Source organism: Suillus plorans (assembly GCF_016647745.1).
Source record: "Suillus plorans strain S12 chromosome Unknown HD556scaffold_87, whole genome shotgun sequence".
Taxonomy (NCBI): domain Eukaryota; kingdom Fungi; phylum Basidiomycota; class Agaricomycetes; order Boletales; family Suillaceae; genus Suillus; species Suillus plorans.
Genome location: NW_024537471.1, coordinates 26895 through 51719, shown reverse-complemented (window position 1 = coordinate 51719; position 24825 = coordinate 26895). Strand labels below are relative to the sequence as shown.

Below are 24825 nucleotides of genomic sequence, written 5' to 3'. Positions count from 1 at the left end.
TCGCCCAGCTGAGCCAGCTCCGAGTCTATGTCTGAGTCTTTGAGTCAAGGCGTATCCCGCAAAGGCAGGAAGAAGGCACTCCTCATCGCGGTGAGGCATGTAATGGGGATCGATCATTGGCTCCCATACACACACTATGATGTACAAGAGTTCAAAGAACTTCTTATCGGTTGGTTCTTTTCATTATGTGTGGACCCCCACAATCAGTGACGCTCTTACAGACCAGTATGGCTACGCTGAAGATGATATTGTGATGCTGGTGGACAACCGCGAATTGCACAAATCGTTCTGGCCTTCTGAAGTCAATATTGTGAGCTTGAACTGAATCGGCTTCAATAATTCTTATTCATCCTTACTTCGTACCTAGCTCAAGAGGATTGAATGGCTCGTTGAAGATGTTGGAGAGCACGACATGCTGGCATTCTACTGTTTGTCTTCACTCATAGCTATATCCGTTAGACTCACCCTTCACCCTATCTCGTCAGACTCGGGTCACGGCGGACAGACTATTTGCCACCATGATAGTGAAGATAATGGTCAAGATCAAGGTGATGTCCATCTTCCCAATAATTTTGCCCAACTAACGTTTCTCCAGTTATCTATGGATATAAGGGTGGCAAGATTATCGACAACGTAAGTTTGAGGATCATATAGCCAACTGGGACACTGAATATTATGTTAGGTCCTGAAGCAGCATCTGGTGGAACCAGTGTTGAAAGCGAAGGGTTGTCAATTGTTCGTGAGTACTTCTGTATGTTCGCCAGGGTCGAGTATTTGATATTGGTCATTCGTAGGCTTTGTTCGATTGCTGTCATTCCGGAACTATCCTCGGTGATTACTCCACTCTCCCTGTCATTTCTACTGACTAACAATCCACATAGACCTCGAGCATTCTAACTGCTGCTTTCCATCACCGTCCCCTGTTAAACCCGTTGTGACCTCCAGCCAGCAAAGCGACATGGATGCAAGTCGAGCACCCCTTGTTGAGAAATGGTCATGGTTGTCGAAAAAATATCATATTTTCCTCCCGGTAAGCATACCGCGGCTGAGCAACAACGTCCTGGTTATTTCTTCGCAGTCCGCCATTGGTATGTATCTTCTCTATCCTGCAGCCTCCCGTTTTCGACATTGCATTGATAGGGCTTGTAAACCGTGTCATGTTGCATCGTAAGTTTAATGTTACTGTGCTTTGTGTCGCCTGACGCAGAATCTAGTTCATAATCACGCTGCGAGAATACTGAAGGTCTTTCTCTCGAGCACACCACCTTGTGCCAATGAAATCAATGGACCTGTGCAGACTGCACCTTCAAGACCACCAGTCTCAGTCATTACTGGCTTTGTTTCTCAGTCGCAATGGCTCACGTCCCCACATCGGACTGCGATGTCACCCATCTCAATATACCCAAATGCTAGTTGCAACGGTACTTGTGTCATGACTGCAGAAGAAGAGAATCAAGGTCGTGTTGTAAGTTACTAATACCTATTTGTAGCCTTCGCGTAGCTAAAACTTCCACTATAGGTGTGCCTGTCAGCTTGTAGAGACAGCGAGGAGGCACATGACGATAATATGACAGGTGCGACTTTCACAAAGGTGAAGAACAAGCTTTGCGCCGCATTTACTACATCCTCATGAATACGTAACAGTTTTTTATTTCTTCACTGAGTAAGTTTGAGATACGTGTACATGATGATCCCTGAAAACTTTTTTCCCAGGGAAGAACTCCAGTATTTCTTACCGGGGCTTACTTGACGATGTTAAGTTAGTTTTCTATTTTGTTGTTTCAACATCTCTTAATTTATTTTCTCCCAGGTCTCAAGTTGCCGACCTTGAGCAAACGAGGTTAGCAGTGATGTGGAGAAAGACTTTTGGCCGGTTTCCGGTCCGAAGGAAACAATTCGAGGTCACATCGGAAAGTTCAATCAACCGGAAAGGCTTAACTCAAGAACCTCGAGTAAGTGCAGGACTTGGTTGACGAAATGAGGTGATAACCAATCAGCCCTCAGATTACAAGTAATTGCCCATTCGTATGTGTTGTTTTCTTGCACCTGAGATCTACCACTCAACTACCAAAAGGACTGGGACAAGAAGGTTTCAATCTAAGCGTTAGCCTTCAAGAAAGGCAAATGTCAGTACCCTACCTCCGAAGAACCTGATTCAAGTTGAACGTTTTACAGTTTATTTACTTATCTACTTTATCACTCATCTATTTTCCGTCGATAATCATAATATTCATAACTCGGGGCTGGTTTCACACTGTCGTTAAAGATCACGCGATCGATGAGTGGGCACGCTTTACTTTTTTTTTGCGGAAGTGTTCCTCCAGTGTCAAAGTCTTGGTTGTCCGGAAAGTGCCGGGAAAGTCACGTTCAACGCACCTGTCGAGTTGAACTGTTCAGTAACGTTCTGCTCTGCTAGGTTGGGTACGCTGAAACTCATCTACTATAACATTTACCTCCTCTTGGCATTCGCAAAATCGTAATAAATCGATGTTCTGACAGAAGCTTGTCCACCGCCTCCCGATCTGACTCGAAGTCAATGCTGTTCCGTGTAAGCCTGTGTAAAGCTGTGAATTTCCTAGAACTTTTCTACGAACGAACAGCCTGAGCACCTGACTCTGATCATCGATCTCTCACTCGTGGGTATTATCTTAAATACTATGTCACAGGAGTTCTTATCCCTCTTCGACCCCATCGCTCCATCACCTCGTTTTCAATTATCGGTTGGAGTCAAGCAAGTTAAAGAAAACTCAGTCGGAACACTCAACAGTCGATCAACTTACATTTCCATAGACCGCAACTGCCGATCGTCTATCCCGTTACGGTCACCTCATATCACTTTCAAACATATCACTTGCCTTTTGGAAACCTTAGGTTCATCCTCTATCTGCTGCTTATATGGCAAACTCTACCAATGTTGGAAATAAGAAGGCCCTCCTCATTGCAGTCCGATCTGTGAGTAAAAAAGGCTTCCCTAAGCCTTTGCAACATGCACACGAGGACGCCGAATCGCTCAAATGCCTCCTTATCGGTGAGTTGTATAATCTCTTGGGCCCGGATCATTCTTCTGAATCTGGATCTTCATTACGCTGTTCACAGATAAGTTCGATTACCCCGAAGCAAATGTTGTCTTGATGAAGCATGATACGGAGTACCCAGAACATCTCTGGCCATCACGGAGCAACATAGTAAGGCACTTAATGACTAAAGCGTGCCAAAGTGACTGACTGAATTGCTGTTTGGCAGCTCAAGCAAATCACTAAAATGGTTGCAAATGCAACCTCAAATGACCAATTTTTCTTCTATTGTAAGTGAAAGATGTCTCATCAGTTTGCAAAGAATCAGAATGACACGTTGGAATGAACAAGATTCCGGTCACGGAAACCAAGTAACTTGCAAGCACCATACGGAAACTGATGGAAAGGACGAAGGTATACTTGATTGCATATTCGCTCTTCGCATCTGATCACATTTACCAGTCATATATGCGTACACTGGCCACTACATAGTTGATAACGTACGATTCCATCATACGTTGTTTCTTGATTTTTGACTGGTCATGCGTTCACAGAAATTAAGAAAGGTACTGGTAGACCCTTTACCTCAAGGCAGTAAACTTTTCGTAAGTGAATGTTCCAAGGCGCCGTACAACACGAGCTCATTTTCTTTTGGGGGACAGGCACTGTTTGACTCTTGCCACTCTGAGACGATTTTGGGTTAGTGCTAGTGATCCCACAACTCAGCTAATACCCGATCTAATCAGCGTCCAAAAGACCTGGAACACTACAAATGCAATAAGTTATTGTCTGGAGACGTTATGAGAACTCGACGAAAGTCATTAACGGGACGCTTCTTGTTGGGTATGTTAAATTTTTGTGCAAAACTCTCGTATATTGACCTAGGGACAAGATTTCGTGTCAAGACCAAGGACACTTCGTAAGCACTTCACACTTTCTTTTCTCGAAATGTCTGACTCGTTTTGTATGTCCATCGATCAGCAGCCAACAACCAACAACCTCTATCGCGTGGTCGTGCGGGAAATCCTTCGCTGACGTTAAACAGCATCCTTATGCGACCTCAATCTCCCAACAGCTGGCTTCCTCGCATGTTTTTTGAAAACTCACCTCTCCGTCGGGTTTTGTCCCCAGTCTCTTGGTTCAAGTGTACGGGTGACTGTCATAAAATGGCAGTAGAAGAGCAGAAAGCAGCTCATGTAGTGCGTATAATTTGGTCCTGGTTGATTTACTTACCAGCAACGTCACTAGGTCTCATTGTCTGCGTGTCGTGATAATGAATATGCGTATGATGACAATGAGACTCATGGCACTGTGACTAAGGTGCGAGTTCCACATCATTTTCGATCAGTTTTCCTAACATGCTCCTTGCAGTTTTTTATTGAATGCGTATGTAAGTATAATTCGAAATATCATATTCAAACATGAACACATACATTGGAACACAGCACAAGATACCAAACCATCACTGTTCACCTTGCTAACACACATCAAGTTAGGCTTCCATTTTTTTTATCTGATTCTTCCTGACAAATACATAAGAGGTCGTGTGGATAAATTGAACGAGAAACGGCAGCTGCAGCTCAGGATTGCCGACCGTCGCGCTACCGATGTCGACGATAGGATGCGAGAGAAGACAATGCCAATCCTCCGACGCCACACAGAGGTAGTCATCCACGACTTGGATGAGTACATGAGTTGTCAGAAAGCTCGCTGCACCTCAAAAGTGAGAACCAAATGGCAGAATCCAGGGGTAGCTTTTTTGTTACTTTTGTTATTGTCGTTGTCTGACTAGCCCAACAACAGTACGCCAGCCATTACCCATTGGTTGGTTCTTCCTAAAATATCTTACTTCGTACCTATTAACTAACACTGGTATGCAGGATATGGATCAGGTTGTTGATACCATCTTCTGAGAATTTCTGATCTCTTCTGCATAGTTACCAACTTATGTTGTATTTGCATTCCCTGCTGTTGATTATCAGTTGATATCCTTATGCCATCATTAACATCATTAATTAGGTCAATTTCTCAGGCGGAACCGTACTAGTAGGTTACGGTCTATCATGACCGTCTGCTCTCTCGTGGTTTTTGTCTACAGCACTCGATTTTGCACCAATTGCTTAGCTATTTCACTGAGAACATTCCTATGTATTCTACTATCATATTCCAAGTGAAACGAAGCAATTCGGTTGAGAAATGGTGGAGATCGTATTTTCGGCGTGACAGCAGCGAAAAGTCACGGATCGATGTCACCTGCCGCCAATGCCGACGTCGGACATTGAATTTGATGAGTGGGCCTGCCAGGCTGTTATGCAATTCGCGAGTTTGGTTTCGTCGACATATGAAACTTCAACGAGGCAAGCTGACGGCGTCTACTAGTGACCCCGAACATGAGTTAAGGACACTCCTCCCCGATGACTTGCAAATGGCGCACACAAGAATATTTCACGGGCTGCACAGGCACACAATCATGATGTAAGGGAACATGTTTTAGAGTCCCTGCACTACTAGTTTCATTCTACAGGTTGCATGACAAACTCTTGCAGGAACACAATGACGACCTCGTCACTATCGCTGGCGCTCTTTCACCCCCAGATTGGACAGTCATTGAACTGACTACACAAATCAAGGAGCATCTTGCGGCGAATCCGGATTGCGCTAATCAGCCAAGGCATTTAAGTTGGGAACAAATGAAACAGTTCGAGCCGCCCACAGAATCTCTGAATCTGCCCCTTCCATTTCTTATCACTTACTGCCACCATATCTCATGCATCCATCTTACACTGGCCTCAACATTGCTGCACCACATCCTCACTTCCACATTCCCTCAGTACTATTATATACTCAGCATCGATCATTGGGATTTATTGTTATACATAATTTTTAATACATACTGATAGTTTACAATTGCTCAATACCATCTTAATGACTTGATGTTGACAACGGTTGACGTCTGCCGAGCGGACTGTGAATTCGGCAAATGTGACTGTTTGTGACTATTCGTAATATTTATGTAATTCACGAAATAGCGGTGTGCAGTTACGAATAGACCGTCGCTTCTAGGGGATAATATTATCTGCTTGGACCGACTGCGGTAGCCAGCTGTCGACTTATCAATGATGCTCAAAGCGTTTCGAATTGCGTACACCTTTTCCTCCCTTTGAATCTCCTCCATCAGCAGGCCTTGAGCTTTCGGGCTACCAAGAGCCAAGTACACATATATCCAACAATTATACTCAGTTCATCACACAATTTCCAGAAATGCTGACATTCAACATCCTCGCTCTTGTGATCCTAGGATATGCGGATGCATTACGCGCTGAGAAGCATCATAGCGCGGGCTGTGACCTGTCCGGTGCAAGACTCAATGTGCCTGCTAATCAAACGCAGCTCATTGCGCCTACATACGCGCCGAGCTATATTGGTATTGGCGTCGGGACTCAAAACTACACTTGTAATACTACCCTATCCACATACACGTGAGTTCAAGTCTCGTTCCTTCAATACCATTGCTAATACCATACAGACTTGTTGGGGCTTACGGAGAAATTTTCGATAGCTCATGCTTATATGGCACTTCTTCTTTTGAGAGCGCTCCAACCGTTGCTTTTAATGTGTGGTATGCTACTACCGGTGTAACAGTCCAGCAAATCGTCACCATCCTGGGGCTCACGCACAATTCTGCCGTGCTTGGACAACAATATTATGTTCCCAACCCTGTGGGAACCGGTTTGTCTCCAAAGTGGGACTTCACATCATCGGGGGCGACAGCTGGAGATCCTAATGCCTATGTCATTGGTGCTAAAGTTGGCGATCTGCCTAGCTCGAACTCGAGCGATATCGATGACTTAATGGTAGAAGCTGTCGAGGGAGAATTAGCTAGCTTGGTTTTCAGGGTGGATACCGACGGAGGTCAGCCACCCGCACAGTGTGAAGCAGGAAATATTACTGTCAAATACACTGCTCAATATTGTGAGTACTTCCTGAGAAACCGTAGCAATTCACGACAACTGACAAGATTTCAGGGTTCTTCTCATGAAAACATCTTAGAACACAACATTCATTCTACCGTCGATAGAACCCCGGTCGTACTGCCATTTAATGCAATATTCCCTTTAACGTCATCTCAAAAGCCGTCAAAATCAAACCGCAAGGTGAACGGAGGTAGATGGTCCAATCGGGTTTTTGGAAGATATATGTCGTGGTGCAATCTTCCGAGAATGCTGCCTCGTTTGAGAACCTCGGCCTCCTTTTATGTAAACCTTTCACTTGCGATGGTGGCTGTCGGTTCTTCGCTTGCTTCCAAATTGCCTCCGTTTGAAGCGGTGCCGTCCAACAGACCTCCCAGTTCGTGTCAGGCGATCGCTGAGAGCAGCTCACAATAGTGCATTTTCATCTTGCTTCAATTGTTTGCACCGTGAGCAAATTGGTATGTGATGCCTTGTTTATATTTGTGACACTCATACATGCTCACTACGCATCAAGGACGCATGGCATTACAACCTTCTTCTTTCTTGACACAGTAAGGGAGCCACGAGCAAGCCACGGATGAGCGCAACATCATCAGGGTTAATAGTTTTCCCTGGAATGAATATAGGGCGCAGCAGGAAGCCCGCGAATATCCAACACAGGCATCGAACTCATGGTGCTTGTAAAGCCTTTGCGGTCATTTCAGGTTGATTACGATGCGTACCCGTCGCAGATACGCTCAATTATACTATGCTTGACTTCTGTGATTCGCAATGATCCGTTGATGGTTGATCGACGTCAATCCTGGTCCCAGGACTTCTGCCCCAGTCCTGAACCAGCCTTCTTCTTAGAATGAAAGAGATAACTAACTTCAAGGGGAATCAGTGGTTCGTTCCGGTGTAGAAGGAACAGATGTGTTGTCCTTGTGACCGATACACATGATATGCAATTGTGAACCGAAATTATCACTTTCATTGTTGGAAGGACGGATCATGTCCTACTCGTCGTGCCTTGCTGGCTGTACAGTACCGTGAAGGTGGTGTTGTGTACTCTAAAAACTTTGATGTCGATTTGGCATTACAAACCTGTCCGCGGACGTGTTTCGTGGTTCCCTCGACCTAGAAGGTGATCGGATCAATTGATGATGTTGACGTGTAACAAGACCCCATGAATGAGGTCTTCATTAACCTACGCTCTAACACCATCCTATGAGACGGGTACTCGAAGTACTGAACACCGACGGACTACTAAGTCTGGAGTGATTCTGTAAGGAAATATACTGTCAGTATGGAAACTTTTTGTCTGCATCAGATCGAGTCCTTTCGTGGGCCATATGCATCTTTCCTTCTGTAGGTAGCATATTGTATGATTCGGACAGTATGCAAACATTGATGATTGATGGAAGGTCAACCGGTCATGATCATGATTCGCCAGATGCATGAAGACTACAACCTTGACGTCGTGCTAACAGGTCCAATTGTAAGTTGCCCGAGACCCAACTTCTTTGCCCAGCTCCTTAACAATCCCACGCCTTCGCCTTCCACTGGGAGGGGTGAAGCGGGTTTACTACGAAGACTGTCCTTCATAACGCCAACAAAGGGGCGGTAGTATGTTCCAATGACGCCCCTACAATAGAAACCATCAAGTCCCGGTTTATTGCAGTAAATATAACACACCAAAGCATCCCTTGCAACAGCGGCATAATTACCTGATCACGAACCGTGATCCAAGCTAGTTTTCCCCAGTCAACGCGTGTGATTTGCTGTGATGAAGTGATGACTGGTATAACGTGTGTAGCAGCGGTGAATGAGTCGTCAGTGGATGATGGAGGGTCGACACCGCCTCCTCTTCCCGCTATTTCTTCCACATGAAGGCACGTCTGCACGCGGCTAAGGTATGTCTGTTCGAACCGGATATCTGGTATAGGAAGTCGTATCCGATGACCAGCTTCAAGGCCCTCATTTAGTTCGCCGTGTTTACGGCGAATATGGTCTGAAAAATCATATACGTAGTCGTGCGAGTCGGAAGGTGACGGGTATCTGAAATCCTTGTTGGTCATGGTGGGTTGCGGACTGGTACTGAGGCCTCACTGGGCTCAGGAGCGAAGGAACAAGTTTTATGTAAGTGAATGCGGCATTTTCCGATCTCGAAAGACCAATATTGGCATCAAACTCGCACTGAGTCAAACTTTCATCCATACTGCATACAGCATCATGATATGCACTTCGTTGGTGCAATCCTTTCCTGCTCCAAAGGTGATGTTGGATCAGCTTATGGAGAAACAGAGCGTAGTGGCTGGCAACCAAACGGTGTGGTTTCTTAGCGTTGGTTGTGGTTGATCGGACTTACCTCGCACCATTATCAAGGCGCAGGCGATTGACTCTAGATCCTTGTCGACTACATGCGTCTGTGATCGGATTGCATTAGGCAATTCCACTGAAGCGATGGCAGTACTTGGTTTTCGATGAGTGCTGCGAGCCATCGATCCACGCCCTTTCCGACGTTTCGAGGAAGTCGAAGTCTTGCGCATTGTTTGCACGTGTGCCCACATAAACTGCCTTGGGAACCCTATTACAGGCCCCGCCCGGCGATTGATATGTGGGGACAGGTTGCGGTTTTAGCCTCCCACTCCTGACATTCAACTTTCAGGGTATGGTAGATAACCCTACCTTTACCTCTTGAATCAGAACAGAGTGATAGTACTCTCATTTTGACTTCTCATAACGATATCATATCAATTTCCGCACTCACACTTGCTTCGCTGTCACAGAGTCCCTCCCCCCCTTTCTAGGGGTGCGCTCGTGATTGTTGGCTAACATCCGCTTGTTGAATTACCTCGTGGAAAACATGCACCTTTCTGAAATGATATAGCGCGGAGTTCGTAGCATTACCTACGTATCCCTGGTTTTTCCTCATGTACGCACTAGGCCTTTTGCTTTCCTCTATCTACTAACAGATGTTACGTGCTGAGCCGCACCCAATGCTTTCTCTTGTCATTATGCGTATACAACGCTATTTCCAACAATATTCATCCTTTACACACGTTCACCGATTTCTGAACCGCGTAATCGAGCTCCTCTTTAACCTTACTCGACGCTTTCGTCACTCATCACGGGTTCAAGATGAAGAAAAGGCATTGCCAACGACATACGAAGTTCGCTCTCTGCAGCCAATTGGCGAATACATTTGTGCTAGTCAACTGCCGCCGAGCTCGAGTCCAGATAGCAGACCAAGTGAACCATGTTCCCCATCAGACACTCCCTATGACCCACCTACGCGTATTGTAATACCCCGTCGCCCAACCAGGCAACATACATCCCATGAAGTCATGTCCAGTCCTGAACGTTTGACGGTGCCGGGTCCGCCAGAAATAAGGGAGTCCTTCCCCGACCGCACACCACCTACTCCCACTTCTGCTACGGCCACAACTCGTCCTCCCATTTCTGTGAACACCAGGTTTAATAAGAGTTTTCTGAGTGGCTACCCAGAACTTTCCCAGATTTCACCAAGCCAGCGGACGCCTATTTCACCAGATGATTTCGTTCACCGACCTACACTTTCTCGTGCAGCTACTTTCGGTGGTAGCTCGGAGGGCCCATCACTCACCATACGGAATTATCTGAGCCCCCGTCGGCATACATTGGCAGTGCCAAACTCTCCAGACCGTGAACCCATAAGCCGACCAGGCAGCGCCCAGTCAAATGTGTCTCTTGGTCGAAATTCATATCGAAAACATGATGGACAAGCCCCACGCCCTCGCTCCCCCACTCCGAGCCTCTACGAAAGCTCATCGAATATGTGTGGCCCATCTTCCGCTACCCTCGCCGCGGCTGTGGCGTCGGATGCTGATGGCTCACAGGTTCCTTTTGCTCCGCGCGCTTCATCTTCAGGCCATGCGCATTCGAGGGACACTACTGGACCACGTTTTGCTCCAATGTCAGCGAATGGAGTCAAGCGTTTTGATCGACATTCCCGAGAATTTGCTATGATGTACGCATTCTTACGAATATCACGACGCGGATACTGAAATTGAGTTAGCGATCCTTCAATATCTGACTACAAGATCAAGGCTTACCAAGTCGAATACCCCAGTCACGAGTAAAAGTTCACAATTTTGTATTGCCAATTACGACTAATATTCTCGTCGTGGTTTTAGCGGAAACCTTCCCGAAGGCTGGACGGCGCATGTACACCCGGAAGGTGCCCGCTACTTCCTACATGCACAGACAGTGAGTGGTGATTTTTCCCGCTGTGTTATAGTTACAAATCGACCCCAGAGAACATATACGGAGTCAGATGTCTGTTCACAGGAGGTATTGCACGACATCACCTACTTCTCAAATTATCTTCACGGAGAACTCCGCATCGCCATTGACACCAAGAAGATTGACGTTGACTACGACGATGTAGAACTAGTGCTTGAGCCGAAGAAAGCAGGTTGTGCGGATATCATATGCTGCTACTACTTCGTCAACCCTCCAGAGAGATGTCTGTTCTGGCTAGATGAATATGATGCAGAGGATATGCTAGGGGAATGTCGGGGGGTTACTGCTTTATCTCACAAACGTAAGTGCATTTTGTGGGCGAATATTTTGATGTTATAGTATGGAAATTTTGTAGGACTGGCAGTTCAAGCTCAATACTGGTGTGTGTCACTACCAAAGTACGTCACAGATGTTATTTTATGGTTCTTGCTGACAACCTTCATTAGTCTAGATTTCCAAAACTTAACGAACACCATTCCACAGGAAGCACTGGGAATTGTTTCCCAACCTTTGCCCAGTTGTGCACGATATATTGGACGAGCTAAAGGAACTTATGCTCCATGCCACTTGCGGTTAGCATTTGGCCACAGACGTAGCTCATCATCTGAATACATCCTCAGATCACCTCACAACCACACGATCTGCAGCAGCGTTAAGCGCCGATGAACTCAAGCAGTACTTTGAAATTGTGAAGTGGATAAAGGGTAATGCCACGCCTATGCTTCTTGTTCGTTGTGGTAATTTGGATCCCCAGTGAACTCATCTGGCGACAGAGTTCATGTAGTGGTCATCATAGGTGAGCGCGATATACCCATCTTCGATAATGCCGTTGATCAGACGAACAGGGCGACTTATGCACACCTTCTGTGAGCCTCTCAACCAAGCTAGTATCGCAAGCTCTCACTATTTTCCTCAGGTCGCAACCAGTACCTGAACTTCCACGGTCAACCATGTGCTCGGTTAAGTGTCGACCAGACAGTGCGCGGCTGGAGCTATAAGCCATCGATTTACATGACTATATTTGCTCCACTCCTATGCATGGCCCCGGTTGCTCACGTAAGGTCCCTGCACACCAGCTTTGTAGACGATCTCGCAAGTACCTCAGAGTGGAAGATATTCATCACGAAGCTGAATGGGCAACTCCAGAACCTAAACCTTCTTGTGAGTCAAATTTCGCTCTCGCGGTATCATTTTGAAGAGGATTTTTCTAGGGTACAGTGCTCCTTGGTGCCAATGTTGGTTTTCTGGCAATCCAATCAGTTGACTCAGGTGCCGGGCGTTCACCGACGCAAATAGCTAGTTACATGTCGCTGGTTCTTAGTTTCGGCTCTATTTCCCTGGGTCTGACGTTCATCACTCTGGACCTCACTGGCAGGGATCGTGGCTCTGAGGCTGTAAGTAACTGTCATTTGCGCACTTTGTGAATTCATTCATTGGGCCTTATACATCATTAGTCAAGATTTTTGCAACGGATGAATGACGGAAAACACGGCCTGGAAAAGTTGGCGATGATCTACAGTCTCCCTTACGCATTACTCATGTGGAGGTGAGTTATTTATCCCTTCTAGACGATCGCCAGCTGAGCTTGAACCCAGCATGCTCTTCTTCATTGCGGCATTCTCCTACGAATGGTGTAAACCCGGAGACGCAGTTTCTAGGTCTATCGTCGGTGCCGTACTATTTACTGTCTGCGGGCTCGTCGTCTGGTGCATATCCGTGGCATCTGATAAACGTGCGCCATGGTGGTGGGAGTCAGACCAGCCGGAAGTGGTCAGCAAGGTGACTAGCGAAGATACCAACAAGCGCCCGGATAATAAGCGTCCCAGTCTTGCTTCTCGTCTGCGCGGCTGGTTTGCTACCGCAAATAAAAGAGTTTCAGTGGCCTCTGTTCGCAGTGCACGCAGCGGACCACCACCTCATACCCGAGAGGGGACTCGGATATCCGTACCGCTCATCTCGTTTAGGCGCGCGACAGTGAGCCAGCAGAATCCGCCCAAGATCACCGTGACCCAGAGACCTGAATCAGGGGAAGCAAATGGCACGAGCCGTACTCCGGTATCAGAGGTGGGAGTGGGCTATATGGGATATATTTGAAATGGACAGGATGCGTCATTTAGAGATACTTTTCACGTTACCCATGTCACGTCGCGTTGATATTATACTTAGACTTGGCTTATGGCGCCATAATTTCCTCGAAATAACGCTGGGAGTCCGGACCAACACTTAATCAATGTTTTTTTTTTGTTGTTCAATCCAGTTTTGGCGGTTCAACTGGCCTCGATGACGGGAAAGGCATGAATGAATTCAGTTTATACTTACTACCCAATACTTGCCCACTGTCTTCTGGACCTCCCGTCTGACCATGGCATCCTAGTACATGCTCTCGCCGCAGTGACAACCTACAGGAGTAGTAGAGGGGGGGCGCTGAGGGTGGGGGGTAGGCAGAGTTGCCCGAGCCCGTTGTTACGAGGACGCCGGTTATGGTGAGTCATGTTGGAAGTGTTGATCGTGGGTTTGCGACTCGTTGGCAAAAGTTGGCCAAACTAAGACTCTTGTGCCATGTCGAGAACAACATGGTGGTAACGTGGAGTTGTTGGGCCTGAGTGAAAGGGCCTGGTGCTTTTGTAAGTTTTCTGTAAGTGCGGCATTCGGAAGCCAAGAGAGCATGCAAGGGGGGCAAGGAAAGATAAATAAGTACGGCGTGTTATATTATTGTTAAGTCGTCTCATTTTACCGCACAGGGAGGGCGCGAATCTGAGTTCACGTGACCTCGGTAGGGCTTGCCCAGAGCGATGTGTGTATACATACTTGGTATGAAGTTTCTCGGAGGTCGCCGTGACTGATCCAACCCTGGATGATGTTCTTTCCTTTCATCCTGGCAGTTGTGGCACTGCTGCTTTCTGTCCTTTACAAGCCGTTTGAATTTAACACAGATGCGCTATTGGAACAGACTGTGTCGCCCCCACGCGTCCTCCTATTAACTGCTCATCCTGACGACGAATGCTTTTTCTTTGCGCCAACAATTCTGGCGCTTCGGCGAAGTAGCTTAAGTCCTGAAATCTTCTCCTTATGCTTATCCAGCGGAAACGCTGATGGCATCGGGGAACAACGAAAGGGGGAGCTTGTGCGCAGCTTAGACATCCTCGGAGTTGAGAAGGATAACCGTTGGATTATTGAACACCCGTGCGTCATCCCGTTACATACAGTTCATAAGGGTTTGACGAGTTGCGTTAGACAGTTGCAGGATAACATAACGCAGCAGTGGGATGCAGAGATTATTGCTCAAGTCCTTCGACCATTCGTGATCGAGCACCACATCACTTCTGTTAGAGACCAAATCCACTTCCATTGGTGTAACGTGCTACTAATCGTTATTTCATGGTAGGTCTTGACTTTTGACATCAAGGGCATATCTTTGCATCCCAATCACTTTTCGCTCCCATTGGGTGTATCATACCTCATCAAATCTCTGTCATCTTCCTCACATATATCTGTGCCACGTCTCTTCAGTTTGGTCACAGTGCCGGTCCTTCCAAAATATGCCGGGCTGCCGTCTGCAATTCTTGCTCGCCTTGGCATCGTCTCTCAGACTTTTTTAGCCTTTGAGCCTACGGTGGATTCACTTCCCGTCTTTATTTCAGGGATTTCGGACTACCTCACAACTGCACGGGCCATTCTAGCGCATGACTCACAGATGGTGTGGTTTCGCTACTTGTACATGACGTTTTCGAGGTATATGTGGGTCAACGAATGGGTCGAGTTCAAGTCTTAGAATGCGTAGGGCAAGATCTACTTAATACTACCATACCAGCTGCAGGGTCTAGGTCAGAGTAATCTAGAAGACAAGTAGGCCAGAGTTCAAAATACATCATGCTGGGCTACAAACGTACTGAAGATATCGTGTTTGAAAATACTTACGTCGGATAGAAAAAGCTATCCACAGTCCTGCTATTACTATCATGATCATATAACTCACTATGCTTTCTCAATTTGTTCTTGTTTGTTGCATTTCAGATTTTCGGTTTGCCTTGTTGAGTTGCCAAACGCCTGGGCCGCCAGAGTCGAGTGCACTATGACACGTTTCAGTGCCGCCGTCAGTGACAGTAGCGATGATGAACACGATGTACATATGGTTCAGGACTTCAAGAAGTCCCCGGTGCGGTCGCCACCCAAACTATTGGAAAACCACAATACCAAAGCTGGTTCAGATGAGGACATAGGAGTTGACCAAGAATCAGACGAAGAAACCTCCGAAGAAGATAGCTCGTCGGACATGCAGGAGGACGACCTAGCCCCCGCTCGCTCAAGACCGACGCGCAATCACGTTTTGACGGCGGATTCCGATGATGAAACTGAGGACGGGTCGGAGAGTACAAGTTCGCGCTCTGCTTCGTCCAGTGAATCCGATGTGGATGTGTCGGCTCAACGGGAAGATGCTTCGGTGATACCATGGGCTAGACAAGTCGGTGTGGATGCGCAGAAGATGCACGTCATGCAGACTTCGCTATTTCGAATCCCTGAGGAGGCCGTGGCAATTAAAGCTATGAACCGTGCAACGCGACCTCAATTCAAGTTGCCGCTTACAGTCAGGCGAAAACATAGTCGCGACTCCATCGGAGATGGGCTGCGGATGGACTCACAGGAGGTCTGTCGTGTACCTTGTCTCAGCCCAAGTCTTTAAATTAATTCCATGTTTTCCAGAGGGCATCATTTGCGCATGACATAGAACCACCAGCTTACCGACCGTCTAGAAAATATGCTCGAGTGGAAATTTCGGCCTCTGCTGTGGCAGGCTGTGAAGATGGTCTGGTAGATGCTGGTTTGGCGTTTGGTCGATCCTTCCGTGTAGGCTGGGGACCAGGTGGTACTTTAGTCCACCTTGGGCGACTCTCTGCTCCGTCGAGTCAAATGTAAGCTTTCGTACATCTTCTTGCAATAATAATGTTCAGCTGTGGACGGTGTATTATGACAGTGACACTTCTGCGAATTCTTCAGTTATCACGAAGACAATCATACCGCTCTTCGCACGTTCTCATAAAGAGGCCAACATTCGACTTTCACGTCTGCTGCAACACCACTTGAGCAAAACACCAATTGTTAAAGACGAAAGTGGAATCCCATTCGCCGATCCAACGGCCGAACTTGATTTTTCTTCTTTTGTGTCCCTGTATCCTTCCTCCGACCACTCCGATGAACAGTCTCTTTTCCGACTTGGTCGCGCGTTATTTGACAGCATCGATTTACACCTCGCACCGGAAATGACTGTTGACGTGCGCAATCGGATATCTGCAGTGCGCCGGAAGGCTGCACTGTCAGATTGGCTTGAGGAAGCTATCGGCTATCTCGTAGATGCTGATCTCAAGAAACATTCCTCTGGCGACTCTGCTGCATGCATTTACACTCTCCTTACAGGCAACCAAGTAGAAAAGGCTTGCGAAGCAGCCATGGACAACGGCTACATCAAACTTGCAACTCTGATATCACAGGCTTCGGGCGACTTCGAGTTCAGGGAGGACTTGATGGAACAAATTCAGCTTTGGCGGGAACAGCGGATAGACGTGCACATCGGGGAGAGCACACGCAAAATTTACGCCTTACTCGCTGGAATACTAGATGTTGTGGAAGGCTCAAAAGCCAGTAGTCTAGAGCATTGTCCGGACGTTGACCCTATCAAGGGTCTGGACTGGAAGCGCACATTCGGTTTACATATGTGGTTCTCTGAGCCGATGGACGCACCAATATCACAGGTCTTCGAGTCCTACAACCGTTCACGACAAGAATCGCCTTCCCGTGTCGCCCCTCCACTCCCATCATACCTCGAGCACTCATCAGAACCGTTGCCATTCAATGTTCCTACCCCATCGCCTTCCGACGCTCTCTTTTCTTTAATTCGCCTACATGCAGATCCTGCATGCTCATTATCACAGGCCCTCTCCCCACTCTCATTCGGGCCTTCACCAGGCGATTACTCACTCTCGTGGCATTTGTATATCATCTTATCACGGTGTATGCGTATCCGTGATTTCGCCGATCGTGCAGATCCGGGAAATCGCAAGGACGCCATGGATGATGATAATGAACAAGATCAACATGAAGGCCATAGTCCAAGTGCTGACCTGCTTGCGAGCAGCTATGCACATCAACTGGAGCAGCTTGGCATGCTCCAGGAGGCTGTTTTTGTACTTTTACACATTGAAGGATCTGCAGGGTGAGAACACGTTGTCAATCTGTATGTCTTGGCTACTCACGGTGATGGCAGTCGTGAAAAGGCGATAAAAGACCTGCTTCACCGCTCTGCCGACAAACTGGACGAGTGGATGTGTAGCGGCATTCTTGGAAGCCTCAAGATCCCTGTGGCTTGGGTGAATGAAGCAAGGGTCAGCATTTTATTCTTCTCCTTACTCAAGCACTCACCCTTTCGCGTAGGCTGTGTATGCTATTTATGAAGGCAAAGTTTTCGAAGCCTACCAATTGTACTTGAATGCAGGATTGTATCAGCAGGCTCATGACCTTGCTGTTGTTGAGCTTGCACCTGAAGCAGTCATTCGACAAGATCTTGATCTGCTTGTATCATTATTTGAAAGAATTGCCAATCAGACTGTCGATGGATGGCATACTCGGGGCAAGGTAACGTCATGTCGTTTTCCGCTCGACCCATTTATCTGAAACTTGGAAACTTGTTGCCTGACTAGGTCTATATGGACTATGCTCATGCCATGACACGCATTCCCGAGCTGCACGCTTCGCTGACAGAGTCAGCAGTGCCAGACACAGTTGAGGAGCAGGAGTTGGATAATTTTACCCGTACTGTGCCCCGCCTTATCAACGTTTTGCCCGATGTGTTGTCCAATCCATCCGACCCACGACACAAAGTTGCACTAGCCGAGATGATTTCTGGCCTGACAGCCGTGCTTGATATAGTGAGACCCTTGGCACTGGTGTGTCTCTTCTTTTTTTGTTCTGCTGACTAGGAAGCTGAACATCGATCCTTGTCGCAGTCGCAGTCACAAATAAAGTTGACCGCAATCGACGAGGCAACCAAGCTACGCCACATACAAACAACATTCTATGAAAAATATATGAGGTCAATTCAGGCCTCGTGATTCCTGTTTTGCCGAAAGACTGCTTTTTCGCAGTTTATCGTTGTATTTAACTGTTGTGAATACCTTTCCTTCCCGTATTGTATCTATGCATTGATTGAAGTGGGGACCTGCTCGTTCATAATATTCGTGTGATTCTGGTTCAAATCTGTTTGAATTTCGTTCACTGAAAGAGCGCGCTTAAGGACCTGTTTTGGGTTGACTTCGGAGTCCGTCTCTTCCGTTAAATAATGCTGTCCCTAGCCATAGAGACTCACCATGATACGGACTTACGTATCAGGTGAATCAAATACTTAATGTCCCTGAAAAATAGTATCGCCATAAACTCAATCTCTATCCGATCATATGCGAACTGAGCCGGGAACAACTTCCAAAAGGTTCGGAGTCACGACTTGCGCGTACCAGTGGCCACTCTACTCTGGCTAACCTTCTACCAGCCTAGTTTGTGCCGTTACACGCCTATGAATGGCCCCAGCCGGATCGCAATACGCATGACGTGTCGAATTTAATCTGTTCATACAAGTTAGTTCCGAAACTTCACAGAGCTTTCAAATGCGGGTTTCGTAATTCAGTCCCTTTGTCTTTGAAATCATACAAAGCAGTGTCGGTAGTCTTGCGGCCTCCACTTGACATGCACGAGGGTGTAGGAGTGCCTCCGAGTCTCATAGCAGGGCTCCGTGGTCACGGTCAATTTGAATGACCACAAGGCACTCACTCGGATCTTGAAACAAGTATTAACCAGTGCTAAATACCACAATTGCTTGCTCTAACTGTTTGTTTGTGGTGATGCTATTATCAGATTACTGAATTTTGAATTTTATATTTGGCCATCTACGCTATTGGTGGGCTAGGTCACGGCCAATAACGCGATGACGGAGAGGTTCGCCGTGCACCGGAAGGAGCTGCGCGGAATGACTACTGCGCTGAACCCCCTTCTGGAGTACCGGGAGGAGTCGTATGATTCTGTTTCATATAGGAGCTGTCACACCTCAGTACTAAATCGATTCCGACTACAATTGAGCTGGTCACCAGTGCAAGTCGATTCAATAGGAATAAACATTAATTTATGGATGCTCTAAATAATAAATACCAGCCATCTATACGACATCTATGTTTGTCCATGTGCCATGCAGTCTAAAACACCGTTTCAGTCTATGTTCTTCCCGCACTGCAATAGAATTGTGGCCAGCACGCCAAGCTCCAAGAGCCCAAGCTGTATCGCATGGGGCGTCAATTCAAGTGTCACAACATCGTGTATCTTCGATACTCGGGCGAGTACGTCATACGAGCCCGGAATAGATAGCTAGTCGGCAGCATAGCACCCGGATCAGCTATGGTTGCGCGGTGGATAATATCCAACGTACCTGCAGAAATCTGTCATGTGGTCTCCAGGAGTAGCCAACGCCGTTGTGGACCATGAATCGATTACTACCGGATTTTACATGAATAAGGAACCCCTGCATTCAAAAATTAAATTAAATTAAACGCACCTCCTGTCCGTCGAGAGTCTAAGCCAGTGGCCCATGGGCTGTTTTGCGACCAGAGAACGCACCTCGACTGTGGGGTGGTCCCGCCACTCCAACAGCGCGATATTCGAGCCCTGTGCATCCTTCAGCATGGTGTGGCCGCCCCCGTCTGTTACGACACGGAAATACGTCTCATTGCGCGGTCCGACCACCATGCAGTTCAAGATTGTAGGGCTCAACGATGTGAACTTGAGTGTAATCGCGCCCGGAAGCGTTGATGGTACAGAGGGGTAGGGGAGGGCGCCGAAGATGGACGGCGGGGGGACGCTGGAATCCCAGGTCGACTGACCGTTTCCTGCGTTCCATGCATCTTGCGCTGTGAATGGGTTGCTTCCGTACATGGCTGCAGACGTGAACAGGGAAACGGTTGAGTGAATGAAGAACTTGTGTGTTGACAGCTTGAAGCAGCTCCATTCTTGATATACGATCCAACGCATGAATGCGATGCATGAGAGGGGCATGACACACTCACTGCAATGTACTAATTCGCATTACACAACTGAACGCACTGGTGGACCAGCAACAGAATGGAATGTCACATGGAAAATAATGCCAAGGTAGAAGTGTGTCAGCATACTATGCAAATCTGGGAGAGAAAATTCCACAACCTGCCTGGTGTGACCACAAGTCAGTTATGGCACACCGCGGTGACATCTGACATGGCTACGAAGGATGTGCATGTGCAGAGGTGCCGAGCATTGAGGCGCTATATGCAGTACATACTGTCATCATTGGTCGGGAGTTGCATGATATGCAGTGCTGGACGTAGTAAGGTCAAGGCACGCCGACTCACCTAGGCGCGCACACCGTAGTTAACGGACAATATATTCTTGCGACTCAAAGTCGGCTGCCCTGTAGCAAGCGTTTTAAATATCCGCGTGTAGTTGGAAGTTTGAGAAATAGCATCCGTACCTCGTCGGGAAGGCATCAAAACATTATCAATATTAAGACTACAACAACATTCCCAAACACGTCTCATCCAGAAGCGTTTCAAGTTGGTAGTTGCAACGTTGAACGTTGACTCGGAACGTTCAGCGCTACTCCCGTCCATAGTGATGATGTCCTACTAACCATTCGCAATCAGAGTTTGAAGGAGGTCGTTAATAATGACATTCCTCACTGACCACTGTTGGTACCCTTGAAGCCGTTGCAAGACAACAATTTAATTTTAAAGTTGGACTTATTAATGGCCAGTGCAGCTCAACAAATTGCCAAGCTGAGCACCACGCCACGAGTCTCACGACAATGACGGCTCTTATGATAACTGGTGAAAATAACTTGCATGCAGTAAACCGCAGTCAACTCGAGGGCGGAAGAACAACTTGACATGAACATGCAGAGCAGTATCAGACTGAGACGGATTCCTGGACGATTCATCGTTCATTTGATACAAACAAGCGAAAGGGGGGATACTAAAAACATAGACATGCAATGATGTACAACGGATGTTGATGCACTTTCATACAGCCGACCAATACAACTCATGTGTACCGCTTAGAGAAGTAAATGGACACTGTACTACGTGGCATACCTGCAATAAATAGATGAGATGAGATCATATTGAATATTGTTGATACATACTTCCTTGTCCACTCCCGAGCTGTTGCTTCGTAGCGGGTACGATCAGTCTTATACAGATGGGCGATATCGTGCACCAGAGGATCATCGGGATTGGGATCCGTCAGCATCGAACAAATCGAAAGTAACACTGCATGAAGCACGATATAGGCCACAATAATGAGGATATAGCATACTTGCATACCTTTTGATATAGTCAACGCTGGCGACCACTGATCCCTCAAAATATCCAGACAAATGGATCCATTGGCATTGATGTTAGGGTGATAGATCTTCGTCCTAAAGCTGACTTTGGGTGGCTTGAAGGGGTAATCGGTTGGGAACGTAATTGTTAGGAAGAAGACCCCGCCCGAGTACGGTGAGTCGGTCTATCACAAATGCCACGAGCGCTAGATCAGCAATAATACCGAGATTAAGAGTAAGATGTCATACAGGGCCCATGATTGTTGCTTGCCATGAGAACATGTTGTCGCCTACAGGACCTGCGCTGCAGGATGAGGGTGGGTCACGTCCGAGGTCAATCAATTCCTGTGCGCCACATGTCAGAATTGAGCGCGAGCATCGCCACAGGGACACAAGTAGCAACACACGGACCTTGTTGATGCGCTTCAAGGCCATGGCAGCGAGTTGTTATACAAGATTCGAAACTGCAGCAACAAGCCAGAACGAATCGCCGAGAGATCGACCAGAATCGCACACGATCAGAGGATATGATTAGAGCATGGGTATAGACGCGGGAAGATTGGCAACGATATCAAGAGAATGAGTATGAACAGGGCATGAATAGTGAGAAAGATGAATTGCCCGTGAAAACTAGGAGAGGACTTACAGATGAGTTTGTATGACGATGAGCGGGAATGCGGTGGTGGTAAAGGGCAAGTAACAAGACCAAGAGATTGTGGCTATTTATGATGTTTGTATCCTGTTTGGTCCGGTCGCTGACAAAAGCAGCGCGTATCTTTCGAGAACCTGGAATCTCCGAGTCTCTGGCACAATTCTATGATAACCGTTTAACGGATTAAACCCCCGGCCGGGCCCCAAGTTCCGTTATTGTCGTGTTAATCCAACGAGTATGCCAGACACAGTCGATCTGGAGCGGGAAAAGACCTACAAAGTGAGCATGTGAATATTAATAGAGTCATAGGTAGTTGCTGTGTAGGCTATATACAGTCAACTACTCCAGCGAGGTGGCCCCAGAGCGTCCAACTCCCTGACTGCATTCTGACTCCAGCTCAGCTGCCGGTGCTTTCAGACCTCGGGCAACGTTCTATGCTGCCTCGACAGCGGTCAGCGGTCGAGTAAATTTGAAATGGGCGCTCACTACCCTCAACCCTGACTCACAGACCAGGTACTCGACCAGATAACACCCAACTGGCCTCAATTTGATATTTTAAATACAATTTCAAGATCGCTTGATGTTATTAAATATACAATGTATCCAAGTCCCCTGTGATAACGCCTGAACAAATGGAAAAGCTAACATACTTACCAATCCCCCACAATCTCATCACTCCTCGTCTTCATCATCACTGATGACCAACACCGTCTCCTCGCACGAAGGCCAAGAAAATCTAGTCGTCACAGCCGGAGTCTTACTCGGCACACCCACCGAATCCATCTCCATCAATCTGCATCGCAGCTCAGCTCGACATTGTCCCTAATGTTCAAACTTCACATACCTGCTCCACTCACGAACAGCGCACATGATATTTTCTTTCTCTTCCTTGCTCTGCGCCTGGCTGAGCTCCGCAATAAGCTCCTTGCTTCGTGTAATGTACTGTTCAAGCTTCTGCTGCTTCTGAAACATCTCCTGTCGTGTATTCAAGGGCGCCGCGGGTTTGAGCGGCGTCGGTTTGATGCTTTCTATTGTCTCAGAAATAAACGTGACAGCAAGTTCTTCCAGGTTCCTACTCAAAAATCAGTGTCGATAAAATTCTTAAAAAAAGGCAGAACAAACGTTGCTGACGAGACGGTGGAACTGGGTTGCGCAATGGAAACTTCACCGTTGACAGCAGATGGCGCAGGGGGGAGTGTTGCAGGACCAGTAGACATGGGAGAGGTAGTTGCGCCACGAGCATTCGCCTTGTTCTGCTTACTTTCATGAACGAGCCTTCGCAAGTTCATTTCATATGCGATCTTGTCCGCCGATGGTTCGTGTGCCGACGGTTCGTTTGGCAAGGGTACTGGTAGTCGTGAGGGGAAACAGGAGTCGGTGGAAGTACATGCGAGAGAATTGACCATGTTGAAATTTTCTATATTTTGTGTGAATGCACTAGATTCAATATTTTCTTCGAACTCCTTTTGGGGTGCGAGTGAAATGACCTTGGCTGAGTGCGAATGTTCTGCTGATTCGTCTGCAGGTGTTTCTGTAGACAAGAGAGACGATGATAGGTTAGAATGTAAAGTGGAATTGGAATAGATGGGTTGCTGGTCGAAAGATATTGACGAGGAGTTCGTTAAAACTTCTGCAGGTTTTCCGTCGTGTTGTGCGGCCTCCGAATTCAACGCAGGAAGTGGACCATTGTCCGCTGAAATAAGAGCCACAGCACAATCCAAGTCCACATCCGTAGACCTAGGAGGGTCCACCTTTGCACTTTTTTCTCCACAGATTTCACTTGCCGATAGCAAATCGCCGGGCATGCCGCTCGTCACTATTGGCGAGGACATTTCCACATCTTCCCCTCGGTCGTCGTGAGATATGACGAGCTGAGTGGAGTGTGGCCGTGAAGATGCAATGGACAAATGATCCTCGTCATCACCCCCTTGAATAAAATGACCAAACCCAACACCATCCTGCGAGCCACTAGACACCTCAAAACACACGGAAAAATCATCGAGCGAGAGCCGACGTCCACGAGGGGCTGGTACATCGATGGATGCCTCTTCCCGCTCAGTGGATGGTACGCGCCCTTGTTCGTCGACAATGGTATCTTCACTCGCTGCAACTTGTACGCCACTCGAACCTGCCTGAGGATTCGGCTCAACCAGCTGCTTCCGCTGCAGCTTCTTCTTTTGCTTCTTGCTCAACTGAACAATCGGCTCGTTTATCTTTCTGCTTCCATCCTCCACTTCGCCCTCCTCGATCTCGCCAACGCCAGCGTTAGAGCCCACCCCCGTAACCCTATACCACCATGCCCGAATCGCATGTTTCCCCTTCCCCTTCAGCTGCTTACTCTGAAATGCCTTCCGTGCAGACGCAGAATCCACAAATTCCACTAGTGACTTCCCATTCTTCGTATCCACATCGACGCACACGGGCTCTGCTTCCCCTGCATTCACCGCCCACTTGTGCACCCACGACGGGTTACGGAAGCGCGTTGGGATGCTGTCTAGCACGAGTGTACATGAAGGGTTCGGCTGCGAGGCGAGGTGC

At 47.4% G+C, this 24825-nt stretch overlaps 10 protein-coding genes across 10 annotated transcripts; 6 read left to right on the top strand and 4 right to left on the bottom strand.

Annotated features, from left to right (window-relative positions):
- Positions 1-27: 27 nt before the first annotated feature.
- HD556DRAFT_1313175 (uncharacterized protein) lies at positions 28-2101 on the top strand (the record flags this gene model as incomplete). The annotated part of the gene is made up of 15 exons (XM_041300760.1): positions 28-169; positions 222-310; positions 368-548; positions 596-633; positions 683-739; positions 795-831; positions 882-1030; positions 1079-1088; positions 1141-1167; positions 1215-1465; positions 1520-1591; positions 1645-1663; positions 1714-1759; positions 1811-1952; positions 2075-2101. The coding sequence occupies 15 exons, from the start codon at positions 28-30 to the stop codon at positions 2099-2101; spliced, it is 1287 nt and encodes a 428-aa protein (XP_041154231.1).
- Positions 2102-2794: 693 nt separating this feature from the next.
- Positions 2795-4277, top strand: HD556DRAFT_1008472 (caspase domain-containing protein). Its single transcript, XM_041295861.1, has 12 exons — positions 2795-3028; positions 3097-3185; positions 3244-3304; positions 3366-3428; positions 3477-3514; positions 3569-3619; positions 3677-3713; positions 3771-3857; positions 3907-3933; positions 3996-4028; positions 4090-4213; positions 4263-4277. The coding sequence occupies exons 1-11, from the start codon at positions 2896-2898 to the stop codon at positions 4188-4190; spliced, it is 720 nt and encodes a 239-aa protein (XP_041154230.1). The 5' UTR covers positions 2795-2895; the 3' UTR covers positions 4191-4213; positions 4263-4277.
- Positions 4278-6049: 1772 nt separating this feature from the next.
- Positions 6050-7355, top strand: HD556DRAFT_1007987 (uncharacterized protein). Its single transcript, XM_041295859.1, has 3 exons — positions 6050-6493; positions 6541-6986; positions 7040-7355. The coding sequence occupies exons 1-3, from the start codon at positions 6276-6278 to the stop codon at positions 7051-7053; spliced, it is 678 nt and encodes a 225-aa protein (XP_041154229.1). The 5' UTR covers positions 6050-6275; the 3' UTR covers positions 7054-7355.
- Positions 7356-8428: 1073 nt separating this feature from the next.
- HD556DRAFT_1449323 (uncharacterized protein) lies at positions 8429-9042 on the bottom strand (the record flags this gene model as incomplete). The annotated part of the gene is made up of 2 exons (XM_041307580.1): positions 8429-8609; positions 8660-9042. 2 exons carry the CDS (start codon positions 9040-9042, stop codon positions 8429-8431), a joined length of 564 nt encoding a protein of 187 aa, XP_041154228.1.
- Positions 9043-11040: 1998 nt separating this feature from the next.
- Positions 11041-13342, top strand: HD556DRAFT_1247693 (uncharacterized protein; the record flags this gene model as incomplete). Its single annotated transcript, XM_041298717.1, has 11 exons — positions 11041-11081; positions 11140-11212; positions 11261-11549; positions 11604-11632; positions 11736-11820; positions 11869-11979; positions 12094-12114; positions 12165-12409; positions 12460-12642; positions 12703-12794; positions 12844-13342. Coding segments are annotated over 11 exons (1668 nt in total), but the record flags the coding sequence as incomplete, so codon positions are not given.
- Positions 13343-14027: 685 nt separating this feature from the next.
- Positions 14028-15287, top strand: HD556DRAFT_1412614 (N-acetylglucosaminylphosphatidylinositoldeacety la se). Its single transcript, XM_041304214.1, has 3 exons — positions 14028-14431; positions 14483-14573; positions 14634-15287. Exons 1-3 carry the CDS (start codon positions 14103-14105, stop codon positions 15018-15020), a joined length of 807 nt encoding a protein of 268 aa, XP_041154226.1. The 5' UTR covers positions 14028-14102; the 3' UTR covers positions 15021-15287.
- On the top strand, positions 15269-18495 carry HD556DRAFT_1412612 (nuclear protein 96-domain-containing protein). The gene is made up of 7 exons (XM_041304213.1): positions 15269-15893; positions 15950-16158; positions 16221-17456; positions 17508-17625; positions 17675-17875; positions 17941-18186; positions 18247-18495. The coding sequence occupies exons 1-7, from the start codon at positions 15321-15323 to the stop codon at positions 18349-18351; spliced, it is 2688 nt and encodes an 895-aa protein (XP_041154225.1). The 5' UTR covers positions 15269-15320; the 3' UTR covers positions 18352-18495.
- An 872-nt stretch (positions 18496-19367) lies between these two features.
- Positions 19368-20798, bottom strand: HD556DRAFT_1412601 (uncharacterized protein). The gene is made up of 4 exons (XM_041304212.1): positions 20668-20798; positions 19839-20580; positions 19713-19776; positions 19368-19651 (listed from the first exon to the last, which is right to left on the bottom strand). The coding sequence occupies exons 2-4, from the start codon at positions 20333-20335 to the stop codon at positions 19496-19498; spliced, it is 717 nt and encodes a 238-aa protein (XP_041154224.1). The 5' UTR covers positions 20336-20580; positions 20668-20798; the 3' UTR covers positions 19368-19495.
- A 272-nt stretch (positions 20799-21070) lies between these two features.
- On the bottom strand, positions 21071-22376 carry HD556DRAFT_1412593 (ubiquitin-conjugating enzyme/RWD-like protein). The gene is made up of 6 exons (XM_041304211.1): positions 22282-22376; positions 22047-22099; positions 21885-21980; positions 21637-21820; positions 21456-21582; positions 21071-21405 (listed from the first exon to the last, which is right to left on the bottom strand). Exons 2-6 carry the CDS (start codon positions 22068-22070, stop codon positions 21393-21395), a joined length of 444 nt encoding a protein of 147 aa, XP_041154223.1. The 5' UTR covers positions 22071-22099; positions 22282-22376; the 3' UTR covers positions 21071-21392.
- Positions 22377-23109: 733 nt separating this feature from the next.
- Positions 23110-23367, bottom strand: HD556DRAFT_1247754 (uncharacterized protein; the record flags this gene model as incomplete). Its single annotated transcript, XM_041298723.1, has 1 exon — positions 23110-23367. A coding segment is annotated over one exon (258 nt), but the record flags the coding sequence as incomplete, so codon positions are not given.
- Positions 23368-24825: the final 1458 nt, after the last annotated feature.

Bases quoted from the DNA above. Each gene is read 5' to 3' on its own strand.
- HD556DRAFT_1008472 (XM_041295861.1), top strand. From the start codon at position 2,896: ATGGCAAACTCTACCAATGTTGGAAATAAGAAGGCCCTCCTCATTGCA. The intron at 3,515-3,568 runs GTACGATTCCAT...ATGCGTTCACAG, and splicing joins GCCACTACATAGTTGATAAC to AAATTAAGAAAGGTACTGGT. The intron at 3,858-3,906 runs GTATGTTAAATT...CCTAGGGACAAG, and splicing joins AACGGGACGCTTCTTGTTGG to ATTTCGTGTCAAGACCAAGG.
- HD556DRAFT_1007987 (XM_041295859.1), top strand. From the start codon at position 6,276: ATGCTGACATTCAACATCCTCGCTCTTGTGATCCTAGGATATGCGGAT. The intron at 6,494-6,540 runs GTGAGTTCAAGT...AATACCATACAG, and splicing joins ACTACCCTATCCACATACAC to ACTTGTTGGGGCTTACGGAG.
- HD556DRAFT_1412614 (XM_041304214.1), top strand. From the start codon at position 14,103: ATGATGTTCTTTCCTTTCATCCTGGCAGTTGTGGCACTGCTGCTTTCT. The intron at 14,432-14,482 runs GTGCGTCATCCC...GAGTTGCGTTAG, and splicing joins CGTTGGATTATTGAACACCC to ACAGTTGCAGGATAACATAA. The intron at 14,574-14,633 runs GTTAGAGACCAA...ATTTCATGGTAG, and splicing joins TCGAGCACCACATCACTTCT to GTCTTGACTTTTGACATCAA.
- HD556DRAFT_1412612 (XM_041304213.1), top strand. From the start codon at position 15,321: ATGACACGTTTCAGTGCCGCCGTCAGTGACAGTAGCGATGATGAACAC. The intron at 16,159-16,220 runs GTAAGCTTTCGT...GTATTATGACAG, and splicing joins TCTGCTCCGTCGAGTCAAAT to TGACACTTCTGCGAATTCTT. The intron at 17,457-17,507 runs GTGAGAACACGT...CGGTGATGGCAG, and splicing joins CACATTGAAGGATCTGCAGG to TCGTGAAAAGGCGATAAAAG.
- HD556DRAFT_1412601 (XM_041304212.1), bottom strand. From the start codon at position 20,335: ATGCCCCTCTCATGCATCGCATTCATGCGTTGGATCGTATATCAAGAA. The intron at 19,777-19,838 runs GTGCGTTTAATT...AAAATCCGGTAG, and splicing joins AGACTCTCGACGGACAGGAG to TAATCGATTCATGGTCCACA. The intron at 19,652-19,712 runs GTACGTTGGATA...GCTGCCGACTAG, and splicing joins CACATGACAGATTTCTGCAG to CTATCTATTCCGGGCTCGTA.
- HD556DRAFT_1412593 (XM_041304211.1), bottom strand. From the start codon at position 22,070: ATGGCCTTGAAGCGCATCAACAAG. The intron at 21,821-21,884 runs GTATGACATCTT...CATTTGTGATAG, and splicing joins AAGCAACAATCATGGGCCCT to ACCGACTCACCGTACTCGGG. The intron at 21,583-21,636 runs GTATGCAAGTAT...TGCTTCATGCAG, and splicing joins AGCGTTGACTATATCAAAAG to TGTTACTTTCGATTTGTTCG.